The sequence below is a fragment of the Misgurnus anguillicaudatus genome, chromosome 22 (assembly GCF_027580225.2).
Source record: "Misgurnus anguillicaudatus chromosome 22, ASM2758022v2, whole genome shotgun sequence".
Taxonomy (NCBI): domain Eukaryota; kingdom Metazoa; phylum Chordata; class Actinopteri; order Cypriniformes; family Cobitidae; genus Misgurnus; species Misgurnus anguillicaudatus.
The window spans coordinates 745,794-763,545 of NC_073358.2; the positions used below are offsets into that span (position 1 = coordinate 745,794).

Sequence of the window (17,752 nt, forward strand, 5' to 3'; positions counted from 1 at the left end):
TATAAACATGTATATACACATGTAAATATTTCTTAAATATATACTTGCATCTTTGTGTATTTATATATACATAATTATTGTACACAGTACACACACACATATATATGATGTAAATAAAAACTTTTATTCTGCAAACGATTAGTCGCGATTAATCGTTTCCCAGATGGTAAAAAATATGCTAGTCATGAATAATGTCAAAGTGCAAAGTTTTAATTGTATTATTAAGGCTTCTTTATTATGCAAGATGCATTTTCTTCTTTTTATCTTTTAATATCGGGGTGTAATACATCATTGACAAAACCTGACAGTTTTACTATCTGACACATAGGAGGTGAATTTGGTTACCAGAATCTGAGTTTCTGCTAACATAGATGATTTTGTGTAAAATGAGAATTTACAATAATGTTCATCCTTGAATTATTTTGAACAGTGCTGCACTCTAGTGGACAAAACAAATAATGAAAGACCTTGAAAACGACCTTCTGCTGTGATTCACCACCAAACAGTATTGAAGGTTTTCATGTCATGATTCATTGTTACTGTAGAAGAGTAGTTCATATTTTAATCCTATCTCTCTGCTATAGACTCAGACTGACTGTATAATGGATTGTATAAAATGAATACAGGAGTTGATCACAGGTTCTTCCTGTTCCTCACACTTTCACCGCACACTTCCTCTGAGCTCCAGAAACACTTCTGCACAGGTATCCGGGTATTCCTCAGAGGAACGCTCGGAGCAGGAAACTTCTTCATACAACAGGACGAGTGTCTTTATGAAGAACAGTTTCATAACACCACGGGTTATGTGAGGAATGTCACTCAATCTCCCAGAGGATTTCTCATCACAAACACACTGAAAATAAAGAGCAATTAAAAACATCCAGAGAGGAAGTTCTGCTCATTGCTTCATTAAGGTTTGTGGAGGGGCAGGTACTGAAAATATGTACTCATCTATTTTTAAAGTGGATTAATGCTGATGGTCAGGCACTTTGTCCTCTTAGGCAAACACATTTCTATTGGAGAGAATGTGAAATGAATTGATTTGAATAAGATGTTATTGTATATGATGACCCCATCAGGACAATACTGAATTACTCATAGCTCCACTGAACTCTTATTTTGACGTAAATGTGGGCGCTGCCATCTTTGAGCTCCTTTATGTAAGACTTCCAGTGAGCCACTAAACTTAATGTTAGTCACATTGTGAGGGACACAAGTGTGCCATTTTGACTGTCTTGTTAAAGTGTATTATGAAATCCAGAAAGACCGGCATCATTTGTGCAGTTAGGGGTTAACATAATAGCTGATACAAACACAGTAAACATCTGTTTTAACCATAATACACACACCAGAGCTGAATGTGTATGTGACGCACGTGCATCCATGATCTGTATCCACACAGTCATCCAGTAAATAAACCTTTCATAGAAACTGACAGTGAACAATAAATACTATAATTAGTGATGGGGACGAGACCGCCTATACCAAGTCTGAGTCAAGGCCGAGTCTTTGAGGAGTCGAGACCAAGACCATAAAAACATGTCAGTTTTCATATTCATGATTCAATTTCACCCCAGTTAATAATCAACAGTTAACCTACAGACTAAGTTGGATTAGGAGTTGTTTAGAGGACCAGTCTTAACATCTTAATATGGACTATGCTTTTACTATCATTCAAAAAATCTCTACCACATGCATCCTCTTCTGTCTATTTTTCTAGAGATAAATAAACGACTCTGATGAAAGTATCTTTGCATTGCACCATCTGATGTCATTTTTTATGAACATAAAAAATGTGTTTGTCTCGAGGACTCGGTCTGAAATTATGAGTCCTTCTTCTCCCCCTGTGGTCTTAGACCGAGTCTTCGAAGGAAAAAGTCTTGAGACCGGTCTTGAGTACTACATACTAACTATAATTGTTCAAAAACAACTAATATTATGCTGATAAAAATAAGCTGGTTTATTTACTATATATATTATTATTATTATAAATATGCCATTACAGTGCAGAATATATATGAGATATAAACTGCTTATTAGTTAATGTTTATAATAGTATTTGCACATACTTTTGTTATGTTTTAAATGAAAAAGCAAATAATTTCAAAATAAGCAAACAATTGTCCTTAGCTCATGTCTCCATCTTGTGCATAAGAAGCGATGTAATAACAATTTGTATAAAATGAAGACAATACTGAATAAATGTAATAGTTTAACGTGTTTATTATGGTTTATTCAAATAACTTACAATGTGTTAAATGGGAAAGATGCTGCTGACTGCCGGACAACATGATAAGCTTGTTGCTATAAAAACGAATAAAAAAATCGGCATTTAAAAAAAACCTCACACTACTAGAGGAACAGTTGTGACATTTTAAACATACACCTGAAAGGTTAAAAACATGAATTCTTGATCAATTTCATGTACAAATACTAGACTGACTTTCCCACTGTACAGGGTGAATGTTTTATGCTTGACATCTTTTTTACCGTCCGTCTATTGAAATGGAAGTCTAACACAAAAAGGGAAATACGTCACATTTCTTACTTCCATGTTGGAAAATAAGGCCGATCCAGTCTCATATGAACTACTTTCATTTATATTCACATTGACTTTGATTTCTGCTTTACCTTTTATGAATGCAAAAATCATCCTATAAAAATTAAATAATAAACTGTGGACTGATCAGAAGTTCATGTCTTCACCTTGTGTCCTTGTTGGTCCTTGTGTCCATGATCCTCAGAGAGTCATAAGGAAACCAAGGACCTGCGCACAAACACTTTCTCTTTGTTTAACGTGTTGTTTGTTGATGACAGAGAAATATTTGGCACCAGACTGCGTTCAAACAGACAGAAGACCTGAAATTTCCTGTGATTGACTCTGTTTGTGTGTGTTTGTGAGTGTGTGTGTTTGTGTGTGTGGATCGTGCAGAATGCTGCTTCATGCTGTTTATCCACGTACATCAGAAAGGGCTTTGAAGAATCAAGGCCAAATACTTAACACAGAAAAATTCATTTCTAAATACTGAGCTTATGAAATGCCTTTCTTATACAGACGGTCTTAAAAAAATGAAATATTAAGGGGAAATAATTGTTTTTATTAGAAAGTCTATAAGTGTATTCCCTCTAAAAAGTGCTGGGTTTCAACTCATGGTTGGGACAAACACAGTCATTTGTAAATTAATACTTATTAGCATGAAACAACTCAACAGTTTTTCTTTATTAAGATGTGTATTACAGAAGATAACATTAAACACACATTCATCATCATCCGTGACCAATGAATGATGGACAGATCTGCAGATGAAACTTTATTCTCACATGTAAAATAAAGATGAAAGCATGCAAGATAAAATATAAATATTCAACTTAATTGACTTAAATATCATTGTGTTTATTTTATTGTGTTCAAATATATGGCACACATGATGATATTTATATTTACATTAGAGGAAAAAGAGATTAAAACAGACAGACACATTCACAACAAACGAGTCTTTTGAGCATTATTTCTCTGTTAGCTGCTGGTTGTTTTTATAACCCCTGTTAATGCAAACGTTATAACAAATTAAACCTGATTATTGTATTAATATGACATTCATGTTTAAGTCAATCTAATATAATACTTTATGCATTATATGGAAATTAACCATGGTTTTACTAAACAAAGAAACATGGTTACTGTAGTAAAACCATGGTAACCACAAAATAACCATGGTTTTGACAAACATGGTTTTCAAAAACCATAGTTATGGTTAGTGTATCAATACACAAAAAACATGTTAGCTACTTACTACACTTTTACCACAATAAAACCATGGTAAATTTTCATAAGGGTGGTTTAGCTGAATTATCTATTGAATAAAATCTCTTACAGTAAGACTGTAATAGCTTAACTAAATGAACAATTTCGTGGAAATGCTTTTATGAATGATCTTATAATGAATAAGTAATTTCTTTTGAATGACTCGCACATGCAGGAACAAATGAACAAACAGGTCCCTCGTGACCCTTCAAAAATTCCCAACCAACAGTATTAAACAGTCTTTTTTATTTCTTATTATGCACTGTTCAGAGTAGTTTAAACAGTTAGTTAAAGAGCTTTAGTTTCTGTAGGTTCATTCACATGTTCACAATGCACATCCGGTCTAACCGGAAATACAAATCGAATTTGATATGGGCTGAGATCCTACAGAAACGGACAAAATCATGAAGTGATTAAAGTGGAGCAGTTTGTGTGTGATAAAGGTATTAACAAATGTGAGATGAAATGACCCGCCAGTCTAACCCGTGTTTGATTCACGATTCAGATAAACAAACGACTCAATTCAGCATTCAGCCTTTTATTGTCCTCTCTCATAACTAAAATAACCATAATGTTGTATTTTCTTACTTATAAACGATTGTAGGTACCTTTAGAAGCGTTTCAGTAGCTTTTTAAATCTGTCCATTGAAATTAAATGTGTTTAATCGCGTCAATAACAACAGTTGATCTGAAGAGGGCGCTGTTTAAATTAACTCATACCGGCCGAGTCGGTGAATGTCTTCTGATCCTAAATCAGATAAATGTCAGATAAAACGTCAAACGCGTCTTCATTTATTGTGTTTTTGAAATATTATTCGTTCAACTCTCTTATTAATAAGGTTGTTTGTATGGTATAGCTGAAATATTTCTCGTGTGTGCACTGCAGTAGTATTGTTGTAGGTGGGATAAATGAACGGTGGCTGACCGGTCACACTGTGTGGGTGTGTCTTGTAGTCTCTCAGTCTGATCTCAGGTCAGATCTCAGTTGGAGAAACACTGAGTGACTGAATGATCGCTGTGGATTTACGGACAACACTTTCATTTACTCGCTTTACATCTTCAGCTGAAGGTAAAACTTTTACTCGCTTTATTGATTTAGTTTAATATACTGACAAGTGTTAAGTTAGTTTCTGTCAGTAAGTTAACTCTGATCTTCTGTTCAAATGTCTTTAATGATTCTTCTGAGTTTTCTTTATAACTTTAGTGTTCACTTGGCATTCAAAAGTTCACTTTTACAGACTTTTATATTGTTTTATATATATATATAATTTTATATAAGATTGTTGTAGTTTATCTAAGTTTATATTCGCTGTCTTTATATGGTTATTGTTTGCATTTTTAATAGGGAATGCTGGATAATGTACGACTTTAATTATGTACAAAATGAAACTTTGTTGTTAAGTTTCGTCTTTTATATGAGGAGATACATCCGCTGATCGGTTTAAATGTTTTCCTGATATATCTGCGATTATTTACTGTTAACACAAACTCTCATTACTGGCACATAGGATTATTTTTTAAATATTTTGTTATATATTGACTCACCTCAGGTAAAATTATTGATCTTAATGAAAGTTACAGAGAGACGGGGGCTAGAATCTAAACGCGTCAAAAGTTACATTAAAATCTCTGTTTTTTCTTAAAATAATGTTGTGTGTATTTGTTTCAAACACTTGGTCTAAAACTACACGAAAAAATCTCATTGGCATGTATACTGTCAACATAATGTCAAATATGATGTGAACTTTTCAATCTCAAGATAAGAGCATTTGTTTTTTTTATACAGTAAATGTCAGGTCACACAAGTTGTCATTTATAATGATATAAATTGCATTCAGTAAACTAATTGGCCAAATATCCATCTGTCTGATATTATAATAGTGTCAGATGTTTTTTTCTTCTGCTGTTATTAAAGTGTTGTTGATGTCTTTCACAGGTTGTGTTGAATATTCATCTCACTTCCTTTAAATATCAAAGACTGTTGAGTTGAACCCCGCAGGAGAAACACCTTCACATCTAACATCATCTCATCTTAAAATGAAGACAATCACGAGGGTTTTAACTCTTCTTCTGTTTATCACAACATCAGGTGAGAGACTTTATTACTCATTCAACATAAATCTCATTTTCACTTTATGGTGCTTTCTTACATAATACCGTTCATGTATAATTCATGTTTGTCTGCTACTGACACTAATAAAAGTCATTTCAAAAGAGATTATTCAGATTTTAAATCTGTGTTTATCGACGTATTGTTCAATTCAATCCAAATTTATGATCACACTTTATTTTGAAGTTATACTAACTTACTAAATAACTATGCAACTACATGTTAACTAACTTTCATTACAGTATTAAGTGTATGGTTAGTGAAGAGGAATAAGTTAACATGTAATTGTAAAAGTAATTTTAGTTAACTGAATGTCTGTTGAGGCATCATAACAAAAAATTGTTAGTAGATATTAACCAGATGATTGAAGTTTCAAATGACTTAAAATGACTAAAGTGGGCTAATGTGTTACAAAACATATTTGTATAGCAAATATAGTATTAAAAATACATGTTTCTTCTTACTGAAAACACATGTTTGTACAAAAGCAGAATAATCTGTTATCATAGGTGATTTAAGAAATATACATTGTCATTTACGTGACATTTAAACATTTATCAGACTATTAAGTGACTTACAAAAGTGAGGGCAATAAGCATAAGCAGCACAGATATATTTATAGTAATATATCCAACAATACATTGTATGGGTCAAAATTAATGATTTTTTTAAAATGCCATGAAGATATTTTTTAAACGTTTTTATCATTATTAATATGTGTTGCTAAGGACTTGATTTGGACGACTTTAAAGCTGATATTTCTCAATATTTAGATTTTTGCACCCTCCGATTTCAGATTTTCTAGATGATGTGTAAATTTCAATTTAAAAAATTTGACCCTTGTGGTCCATGGTCACATTTGTCTTAGAGAAGCAATAGTTTGAGAATACAAATTTGCATTCAGCGTACACATTTTCAGCATTTCTCAGAGATAGAAATCAGTTCTGTGTGGTTGTATAATAGTTTAAATGATGCAGATGGCTAATATGATGTATGCATGTAAACAACAACAGTGAGCACATTAAAGCAATGATTACATGTTGTCATAATTATTTATATATAATATAATTTTGTGTACTATATGTTGATTTAAAGCTGATGTAATCTGACGTCCTCTACAATAGTGTGTGTTTAATTGTAATTTTTAGATATTTTGAAAATAATTTACAGTACTGTAGTGTAGCTTGGTCACGATCTGGCCAGTAGATTAAACGTTTTTGGGACAGATTCAGTCTATTGAGCATTTGGTCTGGCACATGGTTTCCGCTTGGCAAGGAAAATGCAGTTATGGTAAAAGCCGAGTCTGAAATGCAGCAGGTGTTTTATTTTGGTCCAGGTGGTCACTGATGGTTTGATGTCTGCAAGTAACAGCAGAAGATGATCTTGTGAATGTTCAGATGCTGGTCTGATTGCTCTTGTAATTAGGATGGTATATTAGTCTTATGACTCCAAGTTTGATAGAGAGAAAGTGATCAGACATGATAATCAACATGTTTAAAATCACTATAACACTGTCCATCCATAATACAATTCTTTCATGCCTCAGACAGACAGACAGACAGACAGACACAAAGAAACAGACAGACAGACAAAGAGACTAGGGCTGCACGATAAATCACATGTGATAGTCATGCACATCTCTTCAGTAAAGCAGGTTCCTTGATTAGTAGTAAATTATCATCACCTGCTTTCAGATGGAGCGACATTTACTACACAGAACTTTATGCCACGTTCCAGGCAACCTGTAACCCGTAAATCACGACTTCAAAACCTCGACTCATGACTCTGAACTGGGAGTACATCTATCTACAAATTCACAGGTGTGAAGTCACGTGGGTTTGAATGCCGTTCCAGTGCACTTTCATGGGTAGAACGTTGGAAAAACACGGGTTACAGGCAACTTGGAACGTGTACTCCCAGTTCAGAGTCGTGAGTCGTGGTTTTGAAGTCGTGATTCACGGACTTAAAAACCTGCCTGGAACGCAGCAATATTTCACTGATAAGCTGGGCAATTTTGCATTAATTATCGCAGACGTATCGCCTGCTATATGTATGCAATATGGCCCAGCTTGTCAGTGAACAACAGCTTTGTGTAGTAAATGACACTCCATCTAAACGCAGATGATGACCATTTATTACTTATCAAGGAACCAAATTTACTGACAAGATGCGCATGATTAACACATGCGATTTATCGTGCAGCCCTACAAGAGACAAATAAAGACAAATAAAGACAAATAGACAGACAGACAAAGAAACAGACAGCCAGACATAAAGACAGAGAGACAGACAGACAGACAGACAGACAGACAGACAAAGAAACAGACAGGCAGACAGACAGACAGACAGACAGACAGACAGACAGACAGACAGACAGACAGACAGACAGACATAAAGACAAAGAGACAGACAGACAAAGAGACAGACAGACATAAAGACACAGAGACAGACAGACATAAAGACAAAGAGACAGATAGATAGAGAGATAGACAGACAGACAGACAGACAGACCAAGAAACAAACAAACAGACAGACAGACAGACAGACAGACAGACAGACAAAGAGACAGACAAAGAGACAGACAAAGAGACAGACAAAGAGACAGACAAAGAGACAGACAAAGAGACAGACAGACAGACAGACAGACAGACAGACAGACAGACAGACAGACAGACAGACAGACAGACAGACAGAGACACAGACAGACAGACAGAGACACAGACAGACAGATGTTTGTATTGGTAGTGAGCAGAGCCATATACCCAAAGGGCTGTTTTTAAAAGTATCCTCCAATTTCAGTTTCATTCACATGGAACCATTAAAGTTGGGTTTGCTAACAGTTTTGTTAGTTGAAATCATTTTTAAGGATGCAATAATACAAGAAATAAACTACAAACTGCAATACACAAACAATAAATCACAAAGATCTTTTCAGTCTGTGAATCGAAATCAAAGTAGGACTTGTTATGAAACTAGCTGATATTACAGTAGTTATAGTTTCATTATTGTACATCATGACTGAGAGAGAGAGCGAGAGAAAGAAAGAAAGAAAGAGAAAGAGAGAGACAGACACACAGACTAAGAGAGACAGACCAAAGAGACAGACTTAAGAGAGACAGACAGAGAGAGACAGACAGACTTAAGAGAGACAGACTTAAGAGAGACAGACCGAGACAGACAGACTGAGAGAGACAGACAGAGAGAGACAGACTTAAGAGAGACAGACGATTCCTTGGTGAAAACAGCACAATGACGGCAAACAGCGGAAAAAATCCCCTGTGTTAAATATGGCGTGTAGCGTTTAAATGAGGCACTTCCTCATACTGAGGGACCGCCGGCTGGTCTGGGTGGCATTGAGACCCAGTGACGCGACCGCATGGAGACCGATTTCTATCTCGCACTCGCAATTAACAATCTGTTTTTTGCTTTCCTGTCACTGCTTTGTTTTTTTCTCGTTCTTGTTCACATTTGTTCATTTAGTCCGATTCACAGATTAAAATGATCTTTGTGATTCATTGTTCACCTATTGCAGTTTGAAGTTTATTTCTTGTAGTTGTTAAATTAGTGTTTGATCTTATTAAAGATAGAAACACACACACACACACACACACACACACACACACACACACACACACACACACACACACACACACACACACACACACACACACACACACACACACACACACACACACACACACACACACAGTTATCACTACATATGTTGAGTTATTTCTGGGCTCTCCAACCTTTTTATGAGCATACTTTTGTCTACTCAAAACTTTTTTGTTATCCTTTTAGTTTTACTTGTTGATATGTTTTATCATTGTTTAAAATATTAGCATACAAAATAGAAGCCAAGCTAATATAAAAACATGTAATACATAAATATGTTGGAGAGCACTGTGTTATTCCAGTTCAACTCTATATAGCTTTATCTCTGTATCACTGTATAGTATCGACTCATAACATCTGCTCTCTTCTTCTTTTTATATCCATTGAGATTTGTTCAGAAGCCCATTTTTTAAATTTATGTTAAAGTTGTGCATTATAATCTAGTCTCACCCTCAAATGTTTTGTGTGTCTCGCTATAAAACACAATATATTCAGGGTTTCTGCAGCACTTTGCAGTTCGGGTGGCCCGCCTAAGCTGGGAAACCCTACCGCCTTAACTAGGTCATCCAAAAAAAAAGGTCAACTAAACAGAAAAATTTGGAGGTGGAGCAAGTTATTACAATTTAATGATGAGGACAAATATATTTTCCCAAATAATAAATTACGCACAAAAAGTCCAGTGATGTGTATGACGTAAATGTTTGACTTCATTTTGACTTCGGTTCAAAAACTTTTCCTCTCTTATTGCGATTGTAAAGCTTTGTGTCGTAGAGGTCTTCACGGGTACACTTAGATCCGAAAACCCGAGCCTGTCGGGTAAAAAGTGATTCGGGTCGGGTACATTTCTTTCTTAGTTGTAATGTCTGTCTGTCCCTGTGGACGTCTCTCGTCTCATCTGTCTCGGCGGCAGGTCTCTCGTTCTGACCGGTCGTGCCGTGACTCTTGAATGGCTGGTTAGCATCAGACAGACATGCTGACCATCTTACTGACCTAACACCCAGAAAAACATAACCGGGTGAACATAACGGGTAACGAGGTGAGCAACATGAGCTCATACACAGCTGAAGCAGACACAAGATTTCTCAGAAGAGTCTGAACAAACACATGTTGCTCGTGAGGGACCGAGACATGCAGACAGACATCAGTTATCATACTCTGCATTTGTCATAATCACCAGCAATTATCTTCTCATTTACTGGCAGGTTTGTTGGCAGCAGCGTTGTTGGTATTGAGTCATGAAATGGGGTCAGAATCATCAGCACCAGAGCGAGAGGCGTCTGCAGGTCCGCTGATGTTTTAAGAAGCATATGTTGTGTGAATCGACATCAGATTTGAGTGATTAGACGCCCCTCCTGTGTATTTAGATGGGGTTACCTCCATCTGCTAACAGTCTCTGTTAAATGAGTCTCTCCTCCCAGAACCGCTGTGTTAATGAAGGTAGAGAACGTAGATTAGCTCTCTGTGAGGAGCATCAGAAATATCTCATTATTTATCCAGTTAAAATATTCCTGCTTTGTATTCCCTGCACGGTGCGGACATGTGAGAACTTGCAATACCCAATAGGTATGTTGGAATAATTGTTAGGAATCAATGTGTATGCGCACAGATTCAGGATTTTGTATATCATAAATCCTTCTGCAAGCGACCTGTGACAAAGAAAGCTTGGAAGGCGCTCTCGGAATGAAAAGCGCCAGGCGATGCAATAAAAATTGCAAGCAAATGCAAGTATTTAAATAGCGTTTAGAGAAAGCTGAGGCAGCTTTTTTATTTGAGAAGAGAAAGAAAGTGCCTGTCGTGCGTTCATTCATCTGCTGTTGTGCTGGATCTCATACAGACAGATATTAAACAAGCAAAACTACTTTAAAGTGTTTAAAGGTGAACTCAGCTCATGTCTTTCTTTGTGAGGACTGTAGGTGTTTGCATGAAGACGGTTCATTGACACACCTGTAACATCACTAGTGTGATGGGTAGAGATGCTGATGATAGCACTTTAAGACGTCCTGAGCCCTGAGATCCCCAGAATCTGCAGATTTGTGACCCAATCGATGTCCATTGCCCTGTCAGATCAAATCTTTTACCCCTGGTGACGTGAATGTGGTGATAAATCTGCTCTTTATATATATATATATATAAATATATCTGTAAAGCACAGTCATCAGATGGCGAATTTTATTAGTGGAGAAATGTTGACAATCTACAAATCACAACACATATTTTAAGTAAAAGCCTCATATTTTTTGTTTTATATACATACAGTATCTCATAGTATGCGTGTAGAAAGCATATTTTCAATGATGTATAATTTAATAATAACAGATTTGCATGACTTTATGTATTTAAGAGTGCTTTTAAATTCAATAGTTATAAACGTCTTTTTGTAATTTGATAAATGATGTAGTAGGACATGCTGAGGTGTTCTTAAATGTTTTGGTGTTTCTGGTTGAATTCATCCAGTGGTGCTTCACACAGCTGTGAGGATAAAACTTTAAATGTGTAAAGTCTCATAATCATAAAGTTTTATTATATACTGATTTCAAGTCAATTTCAGTCAATATTAAATGGATAGTTCAGCCAAAAATAAAAATTACCCCATGATTTACTTACTCACCTATCTGCAGGGGGCTGTAATTTGGTGCACAGGTGTGGATTGCAATTAAACTGAAAAATGTGCACCAGACACTGCTCTATAAAGCCCTTTTCACACAGAAATTCCGTAAAATACACGTAAAATGCAACCTGGATTTTTCCGGAATAGTTAGAGTTTTTGTTCGTTCACACTGCCAAGATTACACGGCATCTGATGGTCCCGGAAAGACACGTGACATGTTGAAAGTCCCGCCCTCTCTTCCACGCAGCGTCTGAAGTTTGCATATTATATATTATTTCTCTCTCCAGAAACAACTCGCGTGCATTTTTGTTTATGATAAGACTACAAAGTAGCGCGTGAATGCACAGTTCTATGCTGGTGAATGATCTCAGCTTCAGAGTGGATATTTGACAAGCTCCCTGATTTCTGCTTTGATACAGTTTTCAGACATTTCTCATCGTGATTGTTTATATGCATTTAAAACCCGCATTTTCAGGAGCTGAACAATATATCTCGTTGGGATGACATGCGGGTATTTTCGTTTATTATAGCTCAAATGAGCACGTGACGCGATATTCTTTTATGCTGCCGAATGATCTCCGTTTCAACGCAGTAAGTAACGAGCTAACTTACCTGATATCTGCTTCAGTCTAGTATGCTGACATTTCTCGTCGTGAATGTTGTAAATCCCTCATTTTAAAGAGTTGAACCAACTTCATGTTGCCATGACACGCGCGTCCTCACTACGGCACGTGCGTCATTGTTTATGCGTCTCATATATCATTTCCTGAAAACTGCTTCAATCTAGTTTGCAACATTTCTCGTGGTGAATTTTTATATGCATGTTATCTGTCGTTGTAAGGAGCTGAACCATAACTTGTGTTGTGATGATGACGCGCGCGTCCTCACTTTGACACGCCCTTTACGGCATTCTTGTTCACACAGAGGGTTACCCGCGTATCTTACTAGGTCCTCTTTCCGGCAACGATCCCAGAACATTAACGGAACGAGTTTTTGTTCACACAGACGCTTGTCTGGCAATTTTACGGGTATTTTCTGGGACCAGAGGTCTGTGTGAATGAGGTTTAAGGCACTGTTGCAGACCAGCATTGCTGGAATTTTGTTACATAACTTACATGGGTGAAAAACAATAACCAGGCATGTTTTATTTGATGTACATCATCATCTACCATGTTTAAACCAAAGAGATTAGTGATGATGACAGCATGTAGGATGTCTATGTCATGAATAGTGTGAGTACCAAGAAACATCTCCAGGTGCTCCTTTGATAACCAGGACAAACAAAGTTATGTGCACCCCTGCCTATGAGCCGTCCTTGATGTATATGATTTTCGCATCAGTCAAAAATGCGTTTTGAAGAGGAAAAAACATATATAAGTCACAGTGGACTATAATTCGCGTTTATTTAGAAAATGATTTCACAAAATCTAAACCCAAGAACAGATATTTCATTTGGAAAGGCAAGTTATTCAACTAAACAATTGCACACAGAAAAGCAAGCTGAATAGGTGTTCGTACATGTTAACGTAACATTACCATTTATTCACCGATCACAATAGCGTATCGAACATACCTGGGAGGCTGAATAAGCTAAATTAACACAACAAGCCAAATCAAGTTCACCGAGCTTCTGAAGTCATTCCGCATCACTGAATCCATTGAATTACATAAATACAGGAGCAGCATATAGCGGACTCTCGCGGCTGTAGACGGTAATGGTTTCTCTTGGTTCATATGAAATCATTTTTACATACAAGTCGCACCTGACTAGAAGTCGCAAGACCAGCCAAACTATGAAAAAAGTGGCACTTTTGCCACTCTGGAAAATACGGTATATTAGAAAATGTCCTGGCTGCTCCAAGTTTATAATGGTAGTAAATGGTGCTTCTGATTTAAATCTCAAAAAGTCCATCCATCCTTCACAGAGGATATAATCCACGCGTCTATAGCTGGTTTCAGCGTAGGACGTAGCGACTCGTCTCATTTCCACTACGTCTCGTACGATACGTCATACACTGAACATGTGCTCTCTCGTGAATGCATGTCCAGAAGCTAGTTATTTTGGTTTGTAAAGTTTTAAATATTGATATTTTTCTTATAAAATCTCATTAATTGCCCTCAGATGGAGCCATGTGTATTACTTCTGTGAAGGATGAATGCCTTAAATGAGAAACACCATTATAAAGGTTGAATATGAAGTGCTGATGACATCACTGATATGCTTATTACGTAATGGCGTAATCTAGTTACATTTACACTTTACAGCTACTTTCTATTGAAAATACTTTCTATTGGAAATAACAGATATTGTCATGCTGACTGCAAAGAAAACATTGACAAGCTGCACTACGTATAAAAGTTGACATTTTTAAAACTCGACACAGTAAAAGATGTGAGAACCTTGTGTAACAGTCAAACACGTCTGTCTAGTGCGTGTTTACGTAGAAAAACTATGAAAAAGTATGGTGACGGGATAGTAAACACGTTCGTCATTAGCAGCTTTGCTAAACAAACTTGCAGTCCGCCACTTAAAACGTTTGTGTGGGAACTCGGATTTGATTGCATTCGGTACACACGTGCACCAAAAACTTGAATGTTCTTTAGATTACGTAGAAAGATTTTATTTATAAATCACAATAAAAAATGACTTCAGCTGAGTTTTCACAGACTGTAAGCATTCAGTATCTTTGAGATATCTACATTAAGTGTGTATACAGTGGGGTTAGAAACAGGGCAGTGTGTTTAAAATCTGCCCCACACTCCGTTTGTTTCTCTGTTTATTTCCGACTGGATGAGATGGCCGACAGTCGGCTCCCGGAGGATTAAACGGACCTAGACAAAGACAGGCCGTCTCCAGAAGTCCTGCCCGAGTCGTCTGTCTGAACTCGCGCCTCCTTTGGGCTTCATTAGAACGGCTGACACCGCAAACCGCAGAGACTCGTCACTGCGATGATAGCGAGATGAATCTTTGGGGATTTGCGATCAGGCGGGATTCAGGGCAGCCGCGGGGGTTAGAGGCCAGGGGACACCGCACGCCTCTGCGCGCCGCTGATACGGGTTTGTTTGTCTTCCTGTGGATGGTTAGGCCTCAGTCTGCGGCCGAGGAAACGCTGGGACAATAGGTGTACGGAGCAGCCCTTGACCTCTCTCTCTTCCTCTCTCTCTGTGCCCGGCCCACCTCACCGTTTCACCGCCTCTCTTCCGTCCTGGCCTGCAAAACACTTTCATCAGACTCCCCAAATCGTCTGACTCTTACAGAAGAAAGAATCAAAGAATTTTAAGTTCCTTGCCTTCAAATACAGCAATAAATGTTGTGATATGAAATATTTTTAAAATGATACATTAAGATAAATTCACACAGTTACATGGGCTGTTTAATATATATATATATATATAAATGTGCAATTTTCATTTTTCATTTCATTTTTATTGTCTGACTAATGCTATAATATAATGCGTCCATACATGTTGTGCAAATATTTGCTGAGGAAACCAATCAAGAGCGCAGAATCTGTGCTTCCTGAAATCTATTTATATAACAGAAAGGTCTTTCCTACAGAAGCCGTATATTTATTTACACGTCTGTGTTGTTCTAACCAAAACAAATAAACCTCAACAAATGTATTTGCTCTTATTATTGTGAGGACGGGATATATTTGATGTTGAGTTATTTATGTACAGGAAACAGATTCCCGCAGGTTAAAGAGGAGCACGACATCTCTGACCTCAGATCAGACTCATAACAGGATATGAGATCAGATTCCAGGATGTGATTCTTTATTGCCAGTTCAGCGTGTTTCTTAAAACATTTTCTTGAAAGATTCTTGGACTTCCAGTAAGAAAGTGTCTTATTACTGCAGTACATCTGAAATGTAACATCAACTGTTTTTAAAAACAGGAAGTGATTTGGTGAGAAACAGTTCATGATGTCTTTGACTTTTTGACCCTTCTGTCCATTCTCTGTAAATGTGCTTTAGTTAGTTTTGTAGGGGTGATATATAAACATGATCACACAAGTTTTCCAGGTGTGTCTTTACGTATCTGATACAGCTGTATGAAATCTCAGCATGATCTGAGGAAATATTTGTTGTGCTGTGAAACTTTAGAAAGCTGCTGTGATTGATTTGAATCATTTTTGCAAAAATGGAAAATTCGAATCTTTCATCTGAAATCCGACCTTCTCCCAGCTGGTAATGGTAGAAATGCATTTCATCTGTTTGTTGGTACGGCTGCGTGCGCGTGTTTTCCAGCGTTAAGCAATTCGACTGTGACTTTCGCTTTTACCCGCCGGCACTCTTCTGTGATTGTGTGTTGGCCCAGATGAAGGCCTCGGGGTCAAAACCGAAAATGAAGCCCGTCTCAAATGCGCACGCGGGGGCAAAGAAACAACAAATGAGTCCCAGTGAAGGCTGAGTGATGGATGGGGCGGCTCTTAGTTTTATCTCACAGAAATGGTTTCCCACTGATTGAAAATCTTCAGTCTGAAAGATTTCTTTGCATGGGAAAGAGTCATTGATGGTTCTGATGTAAAGAGATAAACACGGCTTATAGCTCATTTAACACAGAAACGCTTAGTGAAGCTCTGGTATTTCCGGGTGAGTTTCGTGGGTCAAGCGCCAGCGCCATTTATATCCCATTTATATGTCTTCTGTGAGATGTATTTCATCCGGTTCTGAACTGTGGAGACTCACGTGAGACTATCAACACAGATAAACAGTCGACAGCATTTGCTCTCGTACATTCATGTATATAAAAGCGTCTTGTGTTTATTTCTCATTTTTGCATTGCTCGTCTGATTTTATGATAAGCATACTGTATATGAAGCTTTACAGTAAACAGGTTGATGTTGAAAAGCAGCACCAGAGACATTGAGAAGCACATGGCTCCAAATATGTACAATGAGTTTCTTCAGTATTTGGTGACATCCTTGAAAAGTCTCTCGTCTGGCCGGGACAAAGCCTGCGCTTAGACTGCCGTCACCGTACACTTGACGTCTAAACATGGCTCTTCCTGTTGTCCCAACATTTCTCGAGGTTTCCTGTATGACCTCTTGTGCTCTCTGTTGATTGTGAAGGAGCCGAACATTTCTGAAAGATTACCTGCTGCTTGAGCGTCTGTTAGTCACACGAGTCTTTTACTTTATAAAACCTTACCAGAATCTGAATCATCTGTTCCTTTAAAGAATATTAAAACAATGGAAATGTCAGAATTACCATAAAAAATGACGTTTTTAACTATAATGATATCTCAGATTTCTGTTTAAGTGTTCAAACGCTTTTTCTCACATTATTTTCCATAGGTAGTTAGTCAGGTATCCATAACAGAGAAATGTCACATCTATAAAGTGGTTTCTTTCTTATAAATGACCTGATTGACATTAAAAGAGTTATTAAGAGAGACATGAAAACGGTCTCCCTTGTGCAGACAGACAGATCTGACGCATGCACACAGATGCGTGACTCCAATATATAGACATCTACACAGAATTACAGTATTAAAATATCTGTTTTGACAAGAATTCATGCGATATAATCTGTTAGGTCTTAAGTGAATGTTTGATTAACTGTTAGGGATCTGATAGGATTATAAGATTAAGATTATGTAAGATTGTGTA

At 37.0% G+C, this 17,752-nt stretch overlaps 1 protein-coding gene across 1 annotated transcript in view; it reads left to right on the forward strand.

Annotated features, from left to right (window-relative positions):
- The first annotated feature begins 4,596 nt into the window (after positions 1-4,596).
- eng (endoglin) overlaps positions 4,597-17,752 on the forward strand; it is a 43,267-nt gene continuing 30,111 nt past the window's right edge. Inside the window, exons 1-2 of the mRNA XM_073860352.1 lie at positions 4,597-4,874; positions 5,742-5,894. Coding sequence (XP_073716453.1) covers positions 5,843-5,894 — 52 coding nt within the window. The 5' untranslated portion in view covers positions 4,597-4,874; positions 5,742-5,842. The remainder of the gene's footprint in view (positions 4,875-5,741; positions 5,895-17,752) is intronic.